Source organism: Lolium rigidum, chromosome 4 (genome assembly GCF_022539505.1).
Source record: "Lolium rigidum isolate FL_2022 chromosome 4, APGP_CSIRO_Lrig_0.1, whole genome shotgun sequence".
NCBI lineage: Eukaryota > Viridiplantae > Streptophyta > Magnoliopsida > Poales > Poaceae > Lolium > Lolium rigidum.
The window spans coordinates 241,691,490-241,711,693 of NC_061511.1; the positions used below are offsets into that span (position 1 = coordinate 241,691,490).

At 40.1% G+C, this 20,204-nt stretch overlaps 1 protein-coding gene across 3 annotated transcripts; it reads left to right on the forward strand.

Moving 5' to 3' along the window:
* On the forward strand, positions 1-14,691 carry LOC124707391 (DNA mismatch repair protein MSH5). Of its 3 annotated transcripts, XM_047239046.1 has the most exons (34): positions 1-125; positions 1,673-1,704; positions 2,280-2,374; positions 2,586-2,666; positions 2,740-2,812; positions 3,389-3,452; positions 4,153-4,304; positions 4,575-4,676; positions 4,757-4,784; positions 4,963-4,994; positions 5,082-5,139; positions 5,217-5,303; positions 5,605-5,661; positions 6,126-6,227; positions 6,344-6,388; positions 7,300-7,377; positions 7,953-8,003; positions 8,092-8,173; positions 10,554-10,627; positions 10,691-10,787; positions 11,290-11,386; positions 11,467-11,556; positions 11,672-11,736; positions 11,825-11,883; positions 12,113-12,189; positions 12,354-12,440; positions 12,513-12,574; positions 12,660-12,721; positions 13,491-13,544; positions 13,657-13,739; positions 13,822-13,853; positions 13,937-13,960; positions 14,238-14,353; positions 14,461-14,691. In XM_047239046.1, the coding sequence occupies exons 1-34, from the start codon at positions 63-65 to the stop codon at positions 14,539-14,541; spliced, it is 2,442 nt and encodes an 813-aa protein (XP_047095002.1). In that variant the 5' UTR covers positions 1-62; the 3' UTR covers positions 14,542-14,691. The 3 variants fall into 3 exon arrangements, with proteins under 3 accessions (XP_047095002.1, XP_047095003.1, XP_047095004.1); XM_047239047.1 differs by lacking the exon at positions 2,586-2,666 and having other exon boundaries at positions 2-125; XM_047239048.1 differs by lacking the exons at positions 1,673-1,704; positions 2,586-2,666 and having other exon boundaries at positions 64-125.
* The last annotated feature ends 5,513 nt before the right edge of the window (positions 14,692-20,204 follow it).

Here is a 20,204-nt window from a genome sequence, read left to right on the forward strand (position 1 = left end):
GGGGTAAGGGGAGGCGGGTAGCCGCCGAGCAGAGGAGCGGGGGAGGCGAGCGAGCGAGCGAAATGGACGAGGAGGAGGTGGAGCAGGACGAGGAGGAGGTTGCCGAGACGGGGATCGACTCCCAGGTGCGTATCGACTCGATCATCCCGAGAGTTCCCCGCTTCCATCGCGTTATGTCGAGTGTTTTGTTACCGAAATCGCGCTGCGGTAACCCCCAATTTCGTGCAATGCTGTGCCCTATTCTGGAGTGTAGCCGGAGTCGATGGAGGTTTTCGCTCACGGCACTTCCCAAACTTGTATGCTTGTAGCGTCGATCTCCATCGCATGAGTGCTTTTGATCTGATGCCATGGGCCAGTGCTCTGATTTGGTTTATCTAATTTTGGTACGAGGACACTTGTACCCACGCAGTTTGTCGTGTTATTTTAATAGAACATGCCGTTTAGCTTAGCAATTGTTTTCAGGACTCAAGGTACGGAGCGTATTGATAATTTGAGATGATTGTCGCTTTGCGGCCTTACCCTACAGATATGGCTTGTTCCCGTATTGCACGCCTCATTCTCTTACACAATATTATGTCCATTTGGCTAGAGTTTTATAGTAGAGCAAGAGATTAAGGAATGATGGAACACTCACCAGACGAATCGATCACGATGAATGTTTGATGTGCAACTGTTTCAGTTTAGAACCTGTTTTGAAATTGAGTGCATGCTGTGGGCACTAGAAACCTGTTCTGATGCAAGGTTGCCTGCTGCTTTAGACCAATGGTAGAAGCAGAGCCTGTAAAGGTCGATGGATAATTTTCTTGTGATAGGATGAAGTGTTTATGCTGCTTCATTACTGGGAATCCTTGTTCTGCATTTGATGGGGTTTAGACGCAGTGTTTGTATTCGATAGGGGACCTTAACATTACTTTAGATTGCAACCTTTGTTGTTATTTCTTATGTGACTACTCCCACCAATCTGAGCCTGATTTGGGAAATTCCCTGAAGTGTCTGACTTGATTGGAACAGTCTCTCAAGCAGGTGGAGTTGTGCATTCGTGTAATAGAAAATCTCCTATCTTACGTATTATTTGGCAATGCTTTTTCTGAGTGTTGACGTGCTTCTACACATCTGAGAACTGAATAAAAAGCTAAGCACAGAGGAAAAAGGATAACAAATGATTGTTCGACTAGACCAATTTAGAGTGAATCAGTTAAACAGTGCAACTGACGGAACCATATTTCTTTACTGTAAAGCAATTCAGAGTGTGGTGTGTCCACCTCTGAAGTTCTTAGTACTGCCTTTTTAAAGCTTATTTTCACATTTTTCAAGGATAAGGCACCAAGATTTCAGTATAAGTAATAGTGCTACATTGAAACATCATATTTTCAGAAAAGAATGGCATAATTCCAAAATTTGTTAGGGGCCTACCTTTTGTTTTGATATGCATGCACTGCAAAGAATGGAAGGCTTTGGATGGCTTACTTTGGAGTTTCTGTTACTTTGTTCTTACTTTAGTAGACTGTTTCATGAATTCATATGTAGCCTGAAATGTAGTTTCTGTTTCACACTCAATGATCTGGCGGATATGATTCTATCTGTGTATGATGCTTCAATAACTTCTCATAAAATTATTCACACATTCTTGCTATACAATGTACTTACTGATATTCATCTGATTGTATTGTAGGTCCATATGGCTTGTGTAATGCAAGGACGTAGGTAAACTTTAGATGTATATTTAATATATTTCGATTGTTTTCGTCATTTTGTGAGCAAGCTTATTTTTTCGAGAAAACGCAAAAGATTTCCGTTTCAATTCATTGATAGAAAGAGTTTGGGACAGCCTAGAGAGGCAACACCTGGGTACAGCACGACACTCTACACATTAGGCCGGGGGGAGCAGCACTGCTAGACCCGAACCGTGAACTTGACCCCAGCGATAGGTATACTAGCCGGGAAGCAGATCCGGGAGAGGACCTTGTGCCAGGTGATCCGAGAATAGGGGCAACTGACAAGGATGGTGCTTCTTTAGGATAGTTTATGTGGCAAGTAAACATTTATCTTGTTTACCATTGCACCAAAATTTTAAATGCTAAAATTTCACGGTGTGCGGCAAGCTTCTTTAGGATAGTTTCTGTGGAAGTAAACTTTTCTCTTGTTTACCATTGCACCAAAATTTAAATGCTAAAATTTTATTTTGTCGATTACTAGCACATCAATGTATTTGTTGGATCAGTAGAAGATACAGCATGAGCTAACTGATTATAATCCCTGTCACTTTCATGTGATATCAGGGTTGGAGTGGCATACTATGATTCAAATACGCGCCAGCTTTTTGTATTGGAAATCTGGGAAGACAGCACCGAGGGATTTCCTCTAATTGACCTTGGTATGTTGTTTACATCAATACTATGGTACTGTTTATATCTTTTGAACCAAAGTTCCAGGTTACATACCATGTATACTATTTATTAATATGGAAAAATTGTTTTGGTAGCAAAGTTTTCAACATTTTCCACTGTGAAGTAATTTCAACATGTAGAATAGTAAACAAACATAATTGCATATCTGAATCCCTGTATTGCTTGATTTTGGATCAGTGAAATGTCAAGCAAAACCACGCACCATATATGCAAGTACAAAGACGGAAGAAGAACTTTTGTCGGCTTTACAACGAAATGGTTTTGACCCCATTCACTTCTTCAGTTGATATCTTAAGCTCTGTTTTTGATGGTTTTGCATGGAATCACACAGATAATAATGATGAGGCCCCTGTTGTGAAGCTCATGAAAAGCTCGATATTCAGCTATGAGCAAGCCTGGCACAGGTTAGTAGCTCTCTATACTGTTTACCTGATCGCTAGACCAGGAATTCCTTGAATGCATTGAAAACTATGGTTGCTGCACCTTACAATATGATGTACATGAATATCTTAAGGATTAGTCAAATTGGGTGATACTTATCTGCTTAATTATTGGATATGCTGTTTCAACTGCTATTTGCTCCTTGAATATGTACGTTAATCAAATAAGTTTACCAAAAGATTCAGTCAAAACTTGATTATGGCTTAGCAATAGTATACAATGATGAGGGCTTTTCAACATAATTGTTTTGTCAGTGAAAAATCTGTTAGCTGAATGACTGCAGTTGAATGATTTTTTTGTTTCGACGTTGTAGAAGGCTGACAAACTCATCCATGGAGGTGCTTCATAACTTATGATATGAATGCCGAACTTCTTTGGTTAAAAACCTGACAATCTTTTCTGCAATTGGAAATCTATTATCACTGACTGGAAAGTTCGTCGCAATTGGGCCGACTCTTTCTCCATCTCATGCATTTCCCAATTATTCAAGCTTATGAACTGATGCTAAATTTTCTTTGTATTGCATGTCTAAATTACAGATTAATATACTTGAGAGTTGCAGCAATGGACGATGGGTTAAGTGTAAAAGAGAGGATTTGCTTTGTAAGCGATCCAAACTAGAACCTTACTACTACTGTTTTCTACCTATATGTTTCACTTCTCAATAGATTTAAAAAGGCCAGTTTATGCCTTGATAAACTCTTGCTCAGCGTGGTGTTCAAGACATCTATTTTTGGTCTATTATTGTTTCATTCATCCTATATTGCCTGGTTACTTTTTTTTTAACACTATCGGTGAAAGTTATATGCTTAGCGTTCTGAATGGGGGCATTGTCAACAATTCCGCTCTATTTTTAATATCTTGTTTGGTGATTGTAGAGCCATTTTTTTTGTACCCAACATTACTGTGTACCATCTTGTTTGGTATTTTTGTGCCCTCAAAATGAAGCAGGTTCCTTGGATCTCGCAAATTATTTGTATAGATAGAAGTTAACTTTTGTCTTCTTGTAACTTATGGAATTTACTTTTATAATATTTTTAGTTATTTTATGGAACTTTGCGAACCGGACATGCTTATTTTCTTACAAAACCTGTAATATACTCATATGGATACGTATCCAATTCTTTTGTGTTCCTTTTTAAACTGATTCCCTTCAGTATATCCTTTAGGATATCCTATATTTGTCACACATGAAGAGCTAATAAACTTTAGATACTTGGTTTTTGACCTTTCTCTTGGCTCTCAAATCTTGTTAAATCATTTTGTCAATGCACAGTAAAATCATTTTATGTTCTACTTGCAGCTTAATTCCATGATGGATCTTGGAAGTGATGTTCAAGTTCGTGCGGCTGGAGGTCTTCTTGCTATATTAGACAATGAGAGGCTTCTTGATACACTTGAGCAAATGGAAGGCGGAGCATCCATCGCGATTGATTCTGTGGCACAGATATCATTTTATCCTTCAATCTGTGATTTTATTAGACGAGCTTAACATGATGTTGCGGTGAATTTTAAATTTCATCTTCCACCATGATACCTTATTTCAGGCCCAATATATTTTTGGTTCATACTGTAAGCAACATAAAAAATTTATGTAGCTTCACTGCCACGGTGGAAGCAACTTAGCAATTTATGTAGCTGCGCTGTAGAGTAACTTTATGTCATAAATAGTGACAATTCTTTATATGGTTAGTTTGGCACTGTGTACCTTGACATGCATCACAGAGACAGATACCTGAAACTTGATGCAGCTGCTCATGAGGCACTACAGATTTTTCAAGTAGATAAGCACCCCAGTTACATGGGAATAGGAAGAGCCAAAGAAGGGTAAGAACTGAGAATCTTCGATATGCGTCTTGTACTCTTAACCTGCTTCCAGTGTGTTTAATTGTAGTTATAAACTGCAGGTTTTCAGTCTTTGGTATGCTCAACAAGGTAAATAATTTTGGCTTTTGGGCTTTGGCTTATAAGCCACAAAAGCACCTATTTAGGTGGTCTTTTGCTTAGAAGCCAAAATACGAAAAGGCAAAAATAAGCTCAATGAAACAGTCCCTTAAGCCTATTGCTTTCCTTCACTTATTTTCTAACATTTACTGATCTGTCCTAAATGTAGTGTGTGACACCTATGGGAAGACGTCTCTTGAGGTCAGTTTCCTGCCTTTGCTAGTTATCACTGAAAGAAGAATAAATAACATGTTCTTAAGCAGTAATTATAATTATGCTTCATTTTAGGGCATGGTTCTTGCGTCCCATAATTGATATCGAGGTCATAAATAATCGGCTCAACACAGTATCCTTATTTGCACAACAAATGATCTTTCATCTCTTCGGATTCACTGTTGGCCCTGTATTTCCTAGCAATTCTAGATTTCGTTCTTCCTTTGCTGTGAAGAAGTAATGTCTGTACTGCGTGGGACTTTGAAGTCTGTGAGAGATATTCCCCACATGCTCAAGGTGCTATTTGGTTTTACTCTGCTTATGTAGATTTTTAGATACTTTATTTCTACTGTAGTCTATAAGCTATCTTTGTATATATCTCATCAAAAGTTATTTCTTGTACTAACTTAATGAATGAATTTGAGATCTTCAGACATACTATTTTTGCCTGAAGTAGGAAAGGCAACTCAAAAGTAGTTCAAAACAGTTGAATCATATGTTCATTTACAATGTCATGGTTATTCTTAGTTTCTTCGAGCATGCATTCTGTCTTAGATTTTCAGATATGTGCAACTAACGTTTGCCTTTTTTTCTGAAGAAATTCAACTCTCCTAGTTCCATCTGTACAAGCAGTGATTGGCACACATTTCTGAAGGTACCCCAAAAAGCTTTATTTCCAAGTTCAAATATATGTTATCCTGGCACAATATATCTCCTGTCGGCCTTTCTAGACATTTGCTCATTTATGCCTACCTTACTATTATCATACTCTGTCCATATCACAAATAGTGTCATTTTGAACATTGACACAGTCTTCAAGATTTACCTTTGACCACTACTTTTACTATATATATGCATAAAACCAAAGAAAAGTATTATTGAATATAATTTTTGAGTTAAATCTAAACATATGACTTACAGGTTGTTAATCTGAATATTCAAAACTATATTTATATTTAACACTTCAAAAGCTTGACTTAAGACACATCCAAAACAACATATATTTGTGATATGGAGGGAGCACTTATTAATCCAGCTATCTGTCACTGCCCTGTTTGTGTGTATTTATCTCCTTTCATTTCTCTTGGTAATTTCTTTTTTACGGCTCTTTTTTTTCAGTGCCTTTGCTCTTTGCTTCATATAAACAAGATTTTTGAAGTAGGAATATCAGAGCATCTGGCAAATAAGTTGCAACATATGAACATTGACTTGGTTGAGAAGGTACTATTCTCCGAGCAGGGGCTATCAGTTACACACACTAACTAATCGAAGTTTTGAACTAGTTTCATGATGACACAGTAAGATTTTTCTTTGTTCATGGATGCTTATGTTTTCAGGCAAATTCTTCTATTACAGAAGAGCTGGATTATGTATCAAATCTGGTTCGTACTCATACGGCAATTTGTTCATGTGTTTTACCCTTCTATTTGACTTATAATGATATTCGGTCATCTTCTGTAGGTGACGTTAAACCATATATGGCTCTGCACACGTCTGCTTACTCGTATCTCTAACTAGGCAATATTAGTGAATTATGTGCGTGTGTGTGGTCAGCACTTGGGGTTCTGACATTATGTAGCATAAATTTGCATAAGATGATATATAGATAGTTAGATACTTTGTATGAAAAGTTATTTGTGAAATTTGTTGCTTCAGACCTGAGCAAACATGTTCGACTTGGACGAACACATATGCAATCATTGCTTCATATCTTTTTCTTTCTCTGAAATAATCACCGTTTACATTTCCGTTGAATTTGTGGCTCCGTGCAGTGAATGATTGCTATCTTGTTGTTATAATCTTGTCCTAATAGTAGTATATTAATATTTGATCCATGCAGAGTGTGGCATTTTGGAGGCCGAGCTATATGTAGCTCTTTATTTTCAAACACTAAAAATTCATTTTTCAAAGTTTCAAAAAAATCCGAAACAAAACTAGAAGTTTGCAAACAAATTTGTATTCTAGGCTACACGAAATTGACAAAATCTGACAAATTTTATAGTCTCGAAATGTGCACTATTCATTATATAATTTGAAATAGTTTGTATTGAGATTTTTCACCATTGTAGTATACAACATTGGCTATCACTAGAATTTTTTTTCGGACTTTTTGAAACTTTGAAATACAAATTCTGAGTGTTTGCAAATAAAGGGCTACGTGTAGCTTGGCCTCCATTTTAAGTTTTCCATCCACCCAAGGCATATTTTGTTTTTTCTGGAGGACTCTAGGCATGCTATTGTTGTCTCATAGATCACAGATTGATGATTTCTATCTATTATTGATTATTGATAGGTAATTGGTGTCATTGACGTGCAACGGAGTAAGGAGAAAGGCTATGAGACAGTGGTGAAAGAAAATTTCTGTGATGAGGTCAGGCCTTGTGGTGCTTTCTCATCCTGGCTTTGTGTTCTGTTATTATAAATTATATATACTTTATAAACGATCCCATACTTTATAATTAAGAGACTTTTAGCTGTAACCCATCACACAGTTATCAAACTCTCATCTCTTTATGCGATACTTGGAGCAGGCTTATTGCTTTGCCTTGCACATAACCAGTACTTGTGGTATTCATCATGCTCACTTGTTGCAGTTGGTGATTGCCATATAACATTATTTAAATTGGATCTATTTCTCATTTCTCGAACAAAAACATAGTTGTGTTTCCTTATGCTAAATACATCAGTGGCTCATAGGGATCTGGTAGAATTGGGGTGATAGAAACAGATTTTCATATGTGTGGGTACCATTTGAAGTTTGAACATCCAATCCTCTATGTGATAATAATTGATCATAACATGAAAATTCTCAGCAACTTCTGCAGTTCTTCTAAATATCTTGATTTTTTCCTTTTAAGTGTGATACTTGTACATCTTGTGTATTTCTGTTTTCGCGAAGATATGGGCTGGTTCCTCTAACTAAATCACCCTCCTTGTGGAATGCAGCTGGATGAACTGAGGATGGTGTATGAAGGATTACCTGACTTTTTGGAGCAGGTGAGGGATCTTTCAAACTGAATTTACTTTGATGCATCAACAGTTTATGCATTTATTCGGTAACTTGTCACAGTTTAGCTGCTTCTAGGTTTCAGGAAATGAAAATGCCTCCTTCCCTTTTTCGCTTCAATGCAGGAAAGCTCCATTAATTGTCTACGTACACCAAATAGGTAGCTGTTTTGTTCATCCCCGGATACAACTTTGTTCTTATTATGCTGCTTAATTTGGTACCATCTCACCCTCTTATGTGATGTACATTGCTATTACATGCTCAACCACTGTCCATTTTCTTTTGTTTATGCTACGAAAGGTCTCGTTGTCTACTATATTAACATTAAATATAAACAAGCATTCTCCCCATTCTTTTGTTTATGCTATGAAAGATCTCTTTATCTACTTTGTATTAACATTAAATATACATAGGACTTCTTACTAATGAACTAGCATTTCTTAGAAATCAGCGTAATTGTTTGGCCATCAAGCATTTTTTGTGGTCCAAAGATTATCTTACAAGAGAATATCTTAGTTTTTCTACTTGCCTGCCTGTTGCACCTGCCCAAACTGGACCTCTCCAGAGCTATTGATTCCGTCTCGTGCCCTTTCCTCTTTGAAGTTCTCAATTGCATTAGTTTGGGGGACCTATGGAGGGAATGTATGAAAAACGAGTGGGACCAAGGAAGTTCTAACCCACACCTACACCTTCATCTATGTTGGGTTAGAACTTCCTTGGTCCCGCTCGACTTTCACCACTTGCCGAGAGAGAGGTGGGTGCAAGCGTGTGGGTAATTAATTGGCTGGATGGGTTTCCTGGGAGAGCAAGAGAGCAAGTAGAAATTTTTGAGCCCCTAATCAAAGTGGAGGCCCTGTGCAGGTGCACACTCTGCACCTGCATGTGGTACGGCCCTGGCTTGCAATCTTATTATCATCTGCTATCACCAAGGTTATGATCAACGGTGATCCCGGGCCACCAATCTGGCATAGAAAGGGGTTAAGCCAACGCGACCCTCTTTCCCCTATGTTATTCTTCATGCCGTTGATGCCCTAAACCGTCTAATCAATCATGCCAGTTCTCTTGGAGTGCTGGAACAGCTCAATTCTTGGTGTGCCATGACGTGCATCTCTCTTTATCCTGATGACCTGGTCCTGTTCTGCCGCTCTCCATTCAGGATCCGACCGCCATTCCTGATATTTTGGCGCTCTTCTGAGAGGCCTCCGGTCTGCGCACCAATTACTCCTAGATGTCAGTAACGATGATCCGTGCTCCCCTGATGAGGAGGCTTTGTTGTCCTCCCTTCTTGGTTGTCGGCTGCAAGCTTCTCTGCTGATGAATCTTGGTGTCCCTCTCACGGCAAGCCGCCCCTCGCTGCTCAATTCCAACTCATGGTTGATCAGGTCACCAATTGTCTTCCATCCTGACAGGCACACCTGCTAAACAAGTCTGGGCGCCTTGGTGTCCAGGACCTCGAGTCCGCTGATACTGCTCTGTGCCTTCACTGGCTCTGGCCCCAAGCCACACTGATGGGGCACGCTCTTGGAGCGGCCTGGAACTGCATTTTTCCATGACAGATTTCTTCGCCTCCACCTTTGTGATTGTTGCCAATGGCGCTACCTTGCTCTTTTGTAAGACCAATGTCTTGATGGCCACGCTGCCTGTGAGGTCGCCGCCGATGACTATTGCTGCAGGCTCTCACTACCTTGACTGGACCCTTGATATCCGTGTCGTCTTGACTGTCCCAGCTCTTGCGCAACTCTTGCTGCTCTGATGTGCAATCTTGCAGGTACGTCTCAGTGATGAGCCTGATCACCTTATTTGAAAATGGACAGTTAGCGGTATCTACTCAGCATACCCTTGGTACTGAGCCTCCTTTGAAGGCTCCATCCTGTGCCAAGCCTGGGAGCTCACCTGGTGCTCCTGGGCACCCTGCAAAGTCAAGGTCTTCTTATGGTTGGCTCGTGTGAATCTCTGCTGGATGGCCGACCGGCTGGAACTCCGAGATATCCCCCATAGTCCAACCTACCCTCTCTGTGGCCACGCAGCCTGAAACCCTGACACATCTCCTGGCAGCTTCCCTTTCTCGTGCCATGCCCCCCCCCCTTCCCCCCGGTCGGTAGGCCATGCTTGTCAAGGTCGAGGTAAGGGCGCTGTTTCAATGGTCTTGCTTACTACTTGGATGCTTTGGAAGCACCATAGTGCTTGCATCTTTAAAGATGCACGACATGTGTTGCGGAGCTTCTTAGGCAGACTGGGGGAGACTAGGCTCTGGGCTCATGCTGGTGCCCTTGGCCTCAGAGCAGGGCTGCCCACAGCCTGTGATGTGCATTAATCTAAAGTTTGAGTCGGCACATGAATTGAAAATATTGGTAATATGATGCTGAACTTTTTTTCCTGGTTGTGATTACTAGTTTCTTTGTCTAGTTTGCTGTAGTTCGAACTGGAATCTTAATGTTGGTAGGTGGTGCTTGCAAAAATATATTATTCAATCTGTCATACTAGAAACTAAATGTTTTTGAAGTTAGCACTCATGAGTTTTCCATTTATGATGCTAACAGGATACTTGATGTGTTTTTTTGATGAGAAGATAAGTGATGCCTTGTTAGTAGGACTTCCAGATTTTGAATTTGCGGTAAGCTGTTTGTCATTTTTTTATTTTTTTATTGATAATGTGTAATATTTTTATGTTCATCAGTTTTCAGAGGACAGGGAGGAGAGAAGGTTCTACTATCATACTCAAAAGACAAGAGAGCTGGACAATCTTCTGGGAGATATTTACCATAAAATTCTCGGTAGCTTTCAACAATTTATTTACTTACTATTTGATTCTTGCCCCACTGGTGTGATTTCTTATCTGATGACATTTAATGTTGGTGCAATAATCATATTTTCCCTGATGATAAAGATGTAGCCATTCTATGATTAGGAATAAGTTTGTCTTGAACTTGGTGTTCGATGGTTTAAAGTTACAGTCCATGAATAAGCAACCAGTGAGTATTTCACCTTAACAAAATTATCTTTCCATACTCTCCAGGTATTGCATACCTGTGAATTTTGGAATACAACTTTATATTCATCTACCAAATTCTTGCTATGCTATCTTTTGTTCCAGTATTTTCTGTAGCTTAAGTTTACATGTGATTTATTTTCGAGCATGAAATTTACATGTATGATAACCCTTTTAATATTTTCCAAATTAAGTTTTCATACCTTTTTTGATAATTTTTATATTGAGCATACCCCACCTTAGCAAATATAGAATGATATTTGACTTGGGCCTGGTCGCGCTGACAGACATGGAAAGAGCAATCATAAGGGATTTAGTATGCCGCGTTCTTCAGTTTCTACCTCAACTGACAAAAGCAGTGAACTTTGCAGCAGAGCTTGATTGGTATGCATAAATTTGTTGCACATATCAACTTGCTGACAATACGGCTACCTAATGAGCTCCTCTTGTTAATGTTACATCAGTATTTTATCATTGGCAATTGTTGCTCGCCAAAATAATTATGTGAGGCCCATCTTAACTGAGGATTCTATACTTGAGATACAGAATGGAAGGTTAGTGTTTATTCGTTTTCTTTTCTCATGTTACGTGTTAGCCGGGTATTACTGACAGTCTTATGGTTTGAGGTTTCATCTAGAAGTTCCTAAATTTACTCCAACATCAATTTAGACATGTTTTGCAGGAAATGACCGTTGACACATTTGTTCCAAATGATACTAAAATGCGCAGTGCAGGTGATTAGTTCTCAAGATATGTGAACTTGAAACTTACAGAGTACTTCTGTTGTAAAAACTCGGATTTATGACTATTTTTTTATCCCAGGAAGAATAAACATAATAACTGGACCTAACTACTCAGGGAAAAGCATTTACATTAAGCAGGTAATGTTACCTGAGAAGTGCTTTATGTCCCCAAAAGCAAATTGCACAAATGCTGAAGCTGTATTGGCCAGTTCTGGATTAAAGAGTGGCTGCAGCTCAGATATTTGATAAGTTTTCAATTTGTGTTTTTTTCTTCTAGGTAGATCATGGAAGAACTTCTCTTCCTACTCCCATAAACTCAAATGAGCAAAGCAATAAAGTTCAAGCTGTGTTGGGTATTTGCTTTCAGGTTGCATTGGTGGTTTTTCTTGCTCATATTGGAAGCTTTGTTCCTGCTGATTCTGCTGTTGTTGGATTAACAGATAGGTTTGTGTTTGTATTGCATGTTTATATGTTGCTGATTAAGGGACATTTTTGTGTATTACTGTTCCAGGACAAAGGCCAAAGGACAATATGTGTATTGTTCATTAAACACAGTTATAGTACTAATAGTATATTTGCATACTGATAATTTTAATAACCTTTTGTAGGATATTCTGTGCAATGGGAAGCAAGTCAATGACAACTGAGCAGTCAACCTTTATGATTGATCTACATCAAGTTGGAACAATGCTGAGGTATCATAGTTGTATGCACCCTTAAGTTTGTTATCTAGTGATCCTGAACATGCAAATAAAGAAACTCTGCAGGCATGCAACATCGAGATCATTGTGCTTATTGGATGAATTTGGTAAGGGCACTTTAACAGAAGGTGAGACAACAGAAAATCTCAAATCCTCCTTCCATCCTCAAAAAAACTCAAGATTAGGTGGCTCATTTTCTCCGATTCCATGCAGATGGTATTGGTCTACTTGGAGGGACTATCAGTCATTTTGCAAATTATGATTATCCTCCAAAGGTTAGGTTGCCAGCTTGGTAAATATTACAGTTGAATATAAATCTGATAGTATTGCCTGTATGATCTTCTTTGCAGGCACACTTGAAGTTACTACCATAATTTCATAATTAGTTAGCTCAGATTTTCCGCATTGCAAGCTTTGTTTTTTCTTTTAACTTCTCTTTCAGTTATCAGGCATTTGATGTCATTGGTTACTGGGCATTAGAGATTTTAATAACGGTACCGGAACAATAACCATTGTCAGGTGGCAGATTTATGCATTTTTAGAACTGAATCATTTCATTCAGGATAGACAATAGCTATATACTCCCTCCGTTTCATATTAGTTGTCGCTGATTTAGTACAAAATATGAAACGGAGGGGGTATATTTTGTAACTTGGAAATAAGAACTTGATGTTAGTATAGAACTGAGTGCACACTGAGCGTTTTCAGATCAGATTGATTTTTTTTATGCTTTCATGCATGAGGAACACAGTATTATCCGGGTATGGCTCTATATTTTTTCTAAGGGAAGACCTGGTCCTTTATTGATCCTGCATCCTATAACATATTTCCTATATAAGAGTTTCTTCTGTATGGCATTTTTTTTCTTGAATGCTATGAACATTGTTAACACATTAGTTCTTCTGATTGACATGTATATCTTGCAACCAGCTTGATCCAACATGGGCATGCTATAAATTTACTCTATTCACAAATGAGGGAAATATTATAGTATTGTACTATTGAATGTGTTGGGATCTGATCTAATTGTTGCAACCTTTGCAGGTCCTTTTGTCAACACATCTGACGGAGATCTTCACCGAAAACTACTTACCACAGGTTAATATCTAACTGTTGATGTATAGAAACGATTATGCCCTTTTACACTTGCGTTTCCAAACCCTGGTTATAATGGTCTGATCTCTTTGATTAATCTAGAGATATTTTGCAGTCTGAACATATAAAATGCTATACCATGAGTGTACTGAGTCCTGATGGACAGGCAAGCAACGAAGATATCATATTCCTTTACCGGTAATTATAAATGAAAGCTGCTATTATGTATTTTTCCTTTTTGTACTAATTTCTTATATAACTTATAATACCCATGGTGAAGACTTGTACCTGGACAGGCGCTCTTGAGCTTTGGTAAGCTTAGTACTACATTTATATTTATACAATGACCATGGATACTTTTGAGTCAGATAGAAGTAACTCATCTTTTCTTGCAGGACTTCATTGTGCACAGCTTGCTGGTATGTACATGGAGTAAAGAGTAAACTTCTATTTAGCTGGCAAATTACCATAACATGATAAACTAATATAATTTCATTTTGAGGGAAAGGCTGAATTAATATATTTACTTCGCATTGTTAGTTACCCTTGTTTGTCTGAAACTCACACGGTAAAGTGCTGAGTGTCATTTTCCTTAATTTACATCATGACATGGACAGTTCCAGGAGATACTTTGCAAAGAAACCGGACACTATTACCGTCCGTACAAAGATTATTCTCATGTTTGGCTGTTTGCAGGTGTCCCCGATGAAGTTATTCAGAGAGCTGCTAGTGTCCTGGAGGACGTCCATTCCAAGAGACCTATAAGGCGCATGATCTGTGATAAATTGGTGGCAAAGGACCAACAATACCAGGTATGACTTCAATGCGTGTTTGTCAGAAAAGATTGTTCTGATGGTAGGCTGTTACATGCAAAAGGCACAGTCAAGTGAATATGATGTGTTTTTCTTCGAAATTTCAGGATGCATTGGCAAAATTGTTGGCCTTCGATCCGCGCAGTGGTGATCTGAACAACTTCTTCGAGGAAATATTCCCCCCCTGAGCCGTAGATTAGGCTGATTTAGAGTTAGAAGAGTGACTGTAAATATGGAACTGGTAGACCGTTGAATATAAGCCGTGAAAGCTCGAATGCTATTGGCTACAAATAATTCACTCCATCAAATGAGTACTAATCAATATTGATCATAGAGTACTTTAAATTAAAGTACTCCCTTCGTCCCATGGGAAATGTTTTAACTTTTATCTAAATTTGAATGTATATGGATAATATCTAGATATACCCAAATTTTAATAAATCTAGACATCGAGTAGTTAATGTTTTGTGTACCTTGTTCAAACGAATGAGGCATGATTTACAGTTGTCACATATGGCTTGTCTCGCTGATATAATATCTCAGAGTGTACCGTAATGTAGCAACGCATAAACTGGCGATATTGGACTAAACCAGAGATATCATTTAGAGACGGGATTGCTCTGGCCATTGGGCATATAATATTAAGTGATTTAACTTTATGTGCGGATGTAACTAGATTCATTTTAGTCTTATCCATATCTATAAAAATTTAAATCACTTATTTTCAAACCATTCTAGTGTATAGAGGTATCTGCATTATATGATATTGTCCCTGTAATACTTCCTCTAGTACAACTTAACAGGTATACGCACAGTTTAAGATAAACTTTAACCATTAATTTGATCAAAACAAATATGAATCATGCGTCTACAAAAGCTATACCATTATATCCTTATTAGAGAAGGTTTTCACTGATATATTTTTTATGACATAACTTTAAAATTTTCACTAAAATAATGATCAAAGTAGGAGTAGTTTCTTAAACTATGTACGGCTCTGTTAAACTGATCCGAGGAAGTATCTGAATTTCCTCTCATGGTCGACTGCTCAAGAGGTCAAACAACTCAAAACGTGGCCATAAATATTTGATAGGCACTTCAAGAAAAACTACACACGTGGGTCTCACCTCGCTTCCTTAGCTCTTACTCATGTCTTATCTTTTTCTTTCAGTTGTTAGCATAAAATTACTACTCCTATTTTTTTACCTAAATTTACAAAAAAAAGGTTTTGTTAGTGCGAGCTCACAAGTGGGTTCAGTCCATGTCAGCAAATTGGCATAATAATGCATCCCACGGATTAGAAACATATCAATTCATTGTTAGTTCGCGTTTACTGCTTTTTGAAAAAATAATGGTGTGTTTTTGTCCCGAAACCACGAAATGGTACCTTTGTTAATCTAGCTAGAAATGTTGTGGCTTTATGCTAACCACTCTGTTCTCTCCTAAACCCACTTACACGCTTTAAGTCTCACAAAGCATGGGTGGATAGGCCATCACACACCAAGCTGAAGTTGGCGACGCCAAAGCTGGCCACGATGGAGGCGAGCCATACTCGAGCCGGAGCATGTGATGACGTGGCTGGGCCAATGAAGGCCAGTTAAGATCGAGTCAAAGACTTTTACTCTTTTGTTTTTTAGGTGGAATTGTAGGTGGGGGAAAGAAGCAACCTTTTATTTTTATTGTTATCTCGTTAAGGCACCAAAGATAGGAAACTATGGTAATGATGCATTCACCAAAAAAAGGTTTTGTTAATTAAAGAAATGGATTATAAACTTTCATCGCTCATGTTGGAATTTTTTTTATATCATTCACAACAAGGTGAGAAAGCATGTTCTTGCTTTAAAAATTCGTAGACGAAGTGTAGCTCATGTGTGGTCTAAGAAAAGCATAGAAAAGGAGAAGCTATACAAAGCTTGCATGATTATAATTTTAGGTGTTGTAAAATTTCTCCTTTTGCAAGCTCATGCTTTCCATGGACACAATGAGTCCCCGAGCTCGAGCAATAAGGGAAACTTTCTGAAAATGGTGGGATGGTACAAAAGCAAGGATACGCAGGTTGCAAATGTTCTTGGTGAAAATGCTCCTCGAAATTTCCAAATAACTTCTCCTGAAATGCGTGAGTTGGTGAAAGCTTGTGCACATGAGACAAGGAATGCTATCATGAATGACTTGAGAGGGCGCCGGCTTGTAATTCTTGTTCATGAGTCTCGTGAGAAATCAATAGAAAAGAGAATGCCTGTAATTTTGAGGTTTGTAGCTTTTTCTTATCAATATTCAGATTTATCATTCTACTGATTGCTATTTATTAAATTTTTACATGTAGGTATGCCAATGGGGTGAAGCATGTTTCCGATTACGCTCGCACGCTTCTAACCAACTGTTTGTACTAGAGCTGCTCCATAAAGCATGCACACCAACAATGTATGTTTCAAGATTAAGTTCGAAATTTACTGTCAACCACTCCGTGAACAGACAAACACACTATGTTTTCGGGGCCTACAAATCCAACTCCACATAGACTGAAAGTTACTCGGATCAGCTCCAACCAGTGTTGTTCGGACAACAAATTTCAGTAAATCAGACATACCTGCCCACCTATACAAAGTTCAGTTTCGTCAAAAGCTACGAACTATGACCAACTAAATAAACAACTACTACCGACACAATTTTTAAAAATATTACTACCGAACCAACTTAACAAAGATTTACTACCAAACCAACTAAATGTGTGTTTACTACCAGGCCAACTAAAAAAAATACTACTTGGCCAACTAAATATGTACTTAATCAAACGTGCCAATATACACACAAATGCCTGACCATACCAGCTACCCAACATAAACTGAATCCACTAACATATATATAAACAATGAGAGATTATGGTTTACCCTTGAAGCGTGCGAAACAACTTCGTTAGCGGCAAAACCATGACAAGCACCACCACTTAGTAGCAGCAACGGAGCACCACCGCCAAAACATCTCCACAAACCAACGCATCAATTTATCAAATTTTCTATTGATGTCTATTTGATCTACTTACTGGATTTGGTGGGGAATGGCAAAAAACGGGGCTCAAATTGGAGAGCAATAAGAGAGCGGAGGGAAGTAAGGGTGAAGAAGCGAGGAGGAAGAAGGGCGTCGGCCCGATTTATGACGTGCGAAGGCACTAACTGGGGAAGGCTTTCCCGACGACCCACCTTGAGAATCTCTGGCTCGACCGGCATGTTGCCTACCATTTCCGTGAAAGTTGTGCCTGACCAACTTTGCCGGCCCAGGTGCTAGGAAATCTTCTTTTCGAGAAAGCTGTGCCCGACAAGGCCCTTTCGGGAAAACCCTCCCCGATCCCGTATTATTTCCAAAAAAAGTTCAAAAATAATATTATTCGTAAAATTAACGAAAAAGTATATATTTTTTCGCTCAAATAGTGCATAACGGGAGGCCCGCGGCAACTGAATCAAATAGTTGCGTATTGGTAGAGATGGGAAGGAAAAGAAAAAATCCACAAGACAGGAGTGACCATGGATGATCGGTGCTAAACAGTTGCAGCGCAGCACTACTCGTACTATGTACTGTAACACCGTTCCTGCTACACGTCTGGTCCGTCTACGACATTGCACATCAGCCACGTAAGAAAAGCGACGACGTACGCTAAACAGCGCGAAAGCTCACGCCCGGCGTACGCGAGCCTGGTACACGTCGTGGTCAGCGCTACACGTCCGCGAGTCAGCCACAGTGTGTCGCGCCCACATCTTCCATCAGCTCATTGACCTGTAGACTGTAGTATACACAAGTGGTAGGTGGTCCCCACCTGTCATTGCGCTGCCGTCAGTGCACCTGCTCTGCTTCCTTTCTGCGACCACCTACTCCGGCCCGCTCGACCACGGACACGACATTCTCCCTCCATTCCCGCTTGTCTCGCTCTACAAATACATGGACCGTCGTGCGTGTCTCGCACACCCAGTCGCATACCCTCGACAGCTAGAGTGCTGCTCCACTACTCCAGTATCTGTAGCTAGCGAGCCAGCCTCCTTCGTCTCTTCAGCTTGACGGGCAGAGCTCACCCCGGCCGTCGCTGCACTGCCGCCATGAAGGTACGTAGCAAGCATCGCTCCCATGGATCTTCTTCTACCTGCGGCCAGTTGCTTCTGCCTGTCTCTGCCCACATCTTGGCTGGTCGTTAATGCATTGCTATTGCGCGCGTGTGTGTCGCTGCAGAATGTGAGGGCGAGGCCGCGGCGGATCCCGGCGTTCGGGGAGTGGAACTACTACGACCACGGCGGGTACGGGTACGGGTACGCCGGCGGCGGCGACTGGCCGGTCACCCAGTACTTCGAGTCCGCCATGCAGGCCGGCGGCGGAATGGTCATTGCTCTGCCAGCCTCCCCGCCGCCCAAGCCGGCCAAAAAGGTGAGTAGTAATTGCTCACTAATTATGTGCCGTTTAGTACAAGATCTATCGGCTGAGCACACGTTGTAGGGCATAAATACCTAAGTTGTTTTGTCAAGCTAGCTAGCTGAAAAGTTTGTCTTTGGAGCTTTCTCTCTGATCCTAGTACTTTCTTAAAACACTTCGTGATGAACTGATGATTGTACTTTTGTAGATCACACTAATACTTAGTTTTATTTGACACTTTGACTAGAGCTTCGCACTTGTTTAGGATGAGCTATTTTGTTGGAAAGCTAGCTGAGTGTAGCTTTTTTTTTTGCGGGGTAGCTAGCACAGTGTAGGTAACTGTTTTGGAGCAACTTAGGAGAAATGTAAGTTCCTTTTGGAGAAAAAGGCAAAAAAGCGAGAAGAAAACCTGGTCCTTCCAGGGATTCGGTTACCGAGTGAAATACTGGGGTTGCGCCGGTAACCGAAACTCCTAGCCCACTCCAATAATTTTTTTATTATCTAAAAAAAGCATAGTTTATTTAAATTTGGTTTGAATTTAGGCTGATTGGTTAGTCCAATCTTAAGTGCACGTATTCCTCCTTTGCTATAACCGTGCGCCCTAACTCATTTCCGGTACATTCGCTTCCTCCTGACCCAAACATTATATTCAAAAAAGATATACATTTTTTTGTTCAAAATCTCGAGAGGTAACCGGAAATCTCGGCCACCTCCGAGTTTTCTTACCGAAACTTTGGTCCTTCCACTGGAATGAAACACTAATACACTTGTAGCACATCTTTTAGTATTCAATGGTCCTTAAGCGCCATTTTGGCCCAAAAATAAGAAGCTGGCGAGCATTCAACTTTCATAAAGTTTCTACAGACATACCCGCAGTAAGAATTAATGGTGCTGTTATTACTTCGGTAGGCGGTAACGTGGAGCAGCGCTACAATGGAGATGGCCGACGAGGAGGCGCAGAGGAGGCAGAGGCAGAAGGTGGTGGTGGGGCTGCAGGAGCAGCACGCGACGAAGAAGAAGACTGGCGCCGGGGCCCCCACTATGCCGTCCGCAAAATACCAGACGACGCGCAGGGCGGTCAAAGCCGTGGACGAGGACCTCTACGTGATCCCGCCCGACATGCTCTGCCACAAGCCAAGGGTACCTACCTCTACCTGCACCTCTCCCAGTCTCTATACCTATTCACTGATCCCGGGCCCCGAAATCCGATGGATCGTCGAAACTGACAAAATTATGCAGTACCACCACCACCCTGTGCTTGCTTACTGTCTAATCTAATGATGGTCTTATCTTACTGACAGAGTGCTTGTTATTCCGTGTTTCTTGCAGAAGCGGCTGGCGAAAGGCCTGTGGATCGGCGGGTGCCTGGGCCTCAGCTGCGTCGCGTAGCATGGGGATCCGCGCGCGTTCGCCATGGACTCTCCTTGCATTGTTGTGCGTGCGAGCAGTGATAAGGAGA

Excerpts from the sequence above, each read along its gene's own strand:
- LOC124707391 (XM_047239046.1), top strand. The coding sequence starts at position 63 with ATGGACGAGGAGGAGGTGGAGCAGGACGAGGAGGAGGTTGCCGAGACG. Across the intron at positions 12,575-12,659 it reads TAAGGGCACTTTAACAGAAG|ATGGTATTGGTCTACTTGGA; the intron begins GTGAGACAACAG and ends GATTCCATGCAG. Across the intron at positions 12,722-13,490 it reads ATTATGATTATCCTCCAAAG|GTCCTTTTGTCAACACATCT; the intron begins GTTAGGTTGCCA and ends CAACCTTTGCAG.